At 45.7% G+C, this 1,461-nt stretch overlaps 1 protein-coding gene across 1 annotated transcript in view; it reads left to right on the forward strand.

The window, feature by feature from the left end:
- The window catches only part of LOC107105216 (schwannomin-interacting protein 1-like), a 10,823-nt gene extending 9,830 nt beyond the window's left edge, over nucleotides 1–993 (forward strand). Inside the window, exons 6-7 of the mRNA XM_015405340.1 lie at nucleotides 247–364; nucleotides 445–993. Of these exons, the coding sequence (XP_015260826.1) occupies nucleotides 247–364; nucleotides 445–545 (219 nt within the window). The 3' untranslated portion in view covers nucleotides 546–993. The remainder of the gene's footprint in view (nucleotides 1–246; nucleotides 365–444) is intronic.
- The last annotated feature ends 468 nt before the right edge of the window (nucleotides 994–1,461 follow it).

Below are 1,461 nucleotides of genomic sequence, written 5' to 3' on the forward strand. Positions count from 1 at the left end.
GCAGTTTATTAGAAAGAAAATGTTGTTTTTGGTCATTTATTTTTAAATGATTGTTCTGCTGTCAGGCTCTTCATGCATTAATGTAGCTGCGTCTTTGTTTGGGAAATCAGCTCTGCTGCTGCTACGCTGTGGCCCCTGTGGCCCCCGTACAGCGGAGGGTCAGAGACCCAGCAGCAGGTCACAGCGTTCCATTTAAACCTCGGAGGCTTTAGCGCTAAGGTTTGATTTATTAATTTTCTTCTGCAGACGGTATCCTGTGGGGAACCTGCAGCGCCGCGGAAACACTGGGAGCTCCGTGATTTGGAGAATCTGAGCCTCAAGCAGCTGAATTCAATCTGCGCGTCTCTGAGAAACAACATTCAAGGTAGGGAGAGTTTTCCCTCACGCAGCCGAAGGCCTTAAGGCGGTATTTAGAGGTTTGGGTTGAACTTGTATCCCTGACAGACCTGAGCTCGGAGTTGGTGAGTCGCCTCCATGTCCGGGACCAGCTGAGGACGGAGCAGGACGCCATGCTGCTGGAGGTGCAGGACCTGACCTCCCTGTGATCCCTCCCTCCCTGTTTGGGTTTGCACGCATCCAGGGTCGGCGGAGCCTCCTGAACCCCGCCGAGGATGCAGACTCTTACCGCCGCGCCGTGGTTACCGACGCTGGTGACTCATCGGCAGCGGCGCACAGACTGACCTCTACGACCTCCGCTAACCGTTTAACACTAGAACTCCCACGGCCGTCATTTGGACGATTCTGAGATTTTAAAGGGAAAGAACTTTATTTCCATTAATTACATGTTTTCCTGTTTCTATATTTCCTTCATTTTCACCTAATTTTTTTTTATTTTTTTTTAAAAAGTAAAAAATCAATCTGGTTAATTTGACCTCGATCTCCCACAGCCGTCATGGTTGATTGACGTTCGGTACGGAGGAGGATTAGGGCCACTGAAACAATGTTTAAAAAGTTCACTGATTTTTACATTTTATTTCAGTTTAAGTCAGAATTCTGACAATTTCCCATAATTTACTGAAATAGAATTTAAATATCAGTTAACCTTTTTTTTTTATTATAGGGCTTGGTTGTCATGACGTAAGCACTTTGCGTGGCCGCCATCTTGATGGCCTCTTTTACCGCTGCTCAGACTACTGCCTATGACTACCGGGTACTGTACTCCCTCTCAGCCGTGTTTTAATTTGATTAATTTCACCTTAACTTGATTCAACCATGATAAACCGTTGCTGTATTGTGGGCTGTAACAGCGCAACACATGATCGCCATGGAAACATAGAAAATGGGTTAACTTTCCACCGCTTTCCTGCCTGGAGGCGTAACCATGCTTTTTCATTCTGGTAAGTTAAAGATGCACTGTTTTATTTTATAGCCTGCTTTGTTTCTTTCCTTCAAAGTTGGGATCTTTTACGGGAAAATAATAAAAACGGCAGCGGGAAAAGGCTCAAATACGTGAGAAACCCG

Source organism: Cyprinodon variegatus, unplaced genomic scaffold, assembly GCF_000732505.1.
Source record: "Cyprinodon variegatus isolate N-32 unplaced genomic scaffold, C_variegatus-1.0 Scaffold2158, whole genome shotgun sequence".
Lineage (NCBI taxonomy): Eukaryota > Metazoa > Chordata > Actinopteri > Cyprinodontiformes > Cyprinodontidae > Cyprinodon > Cyprinodon variegatus.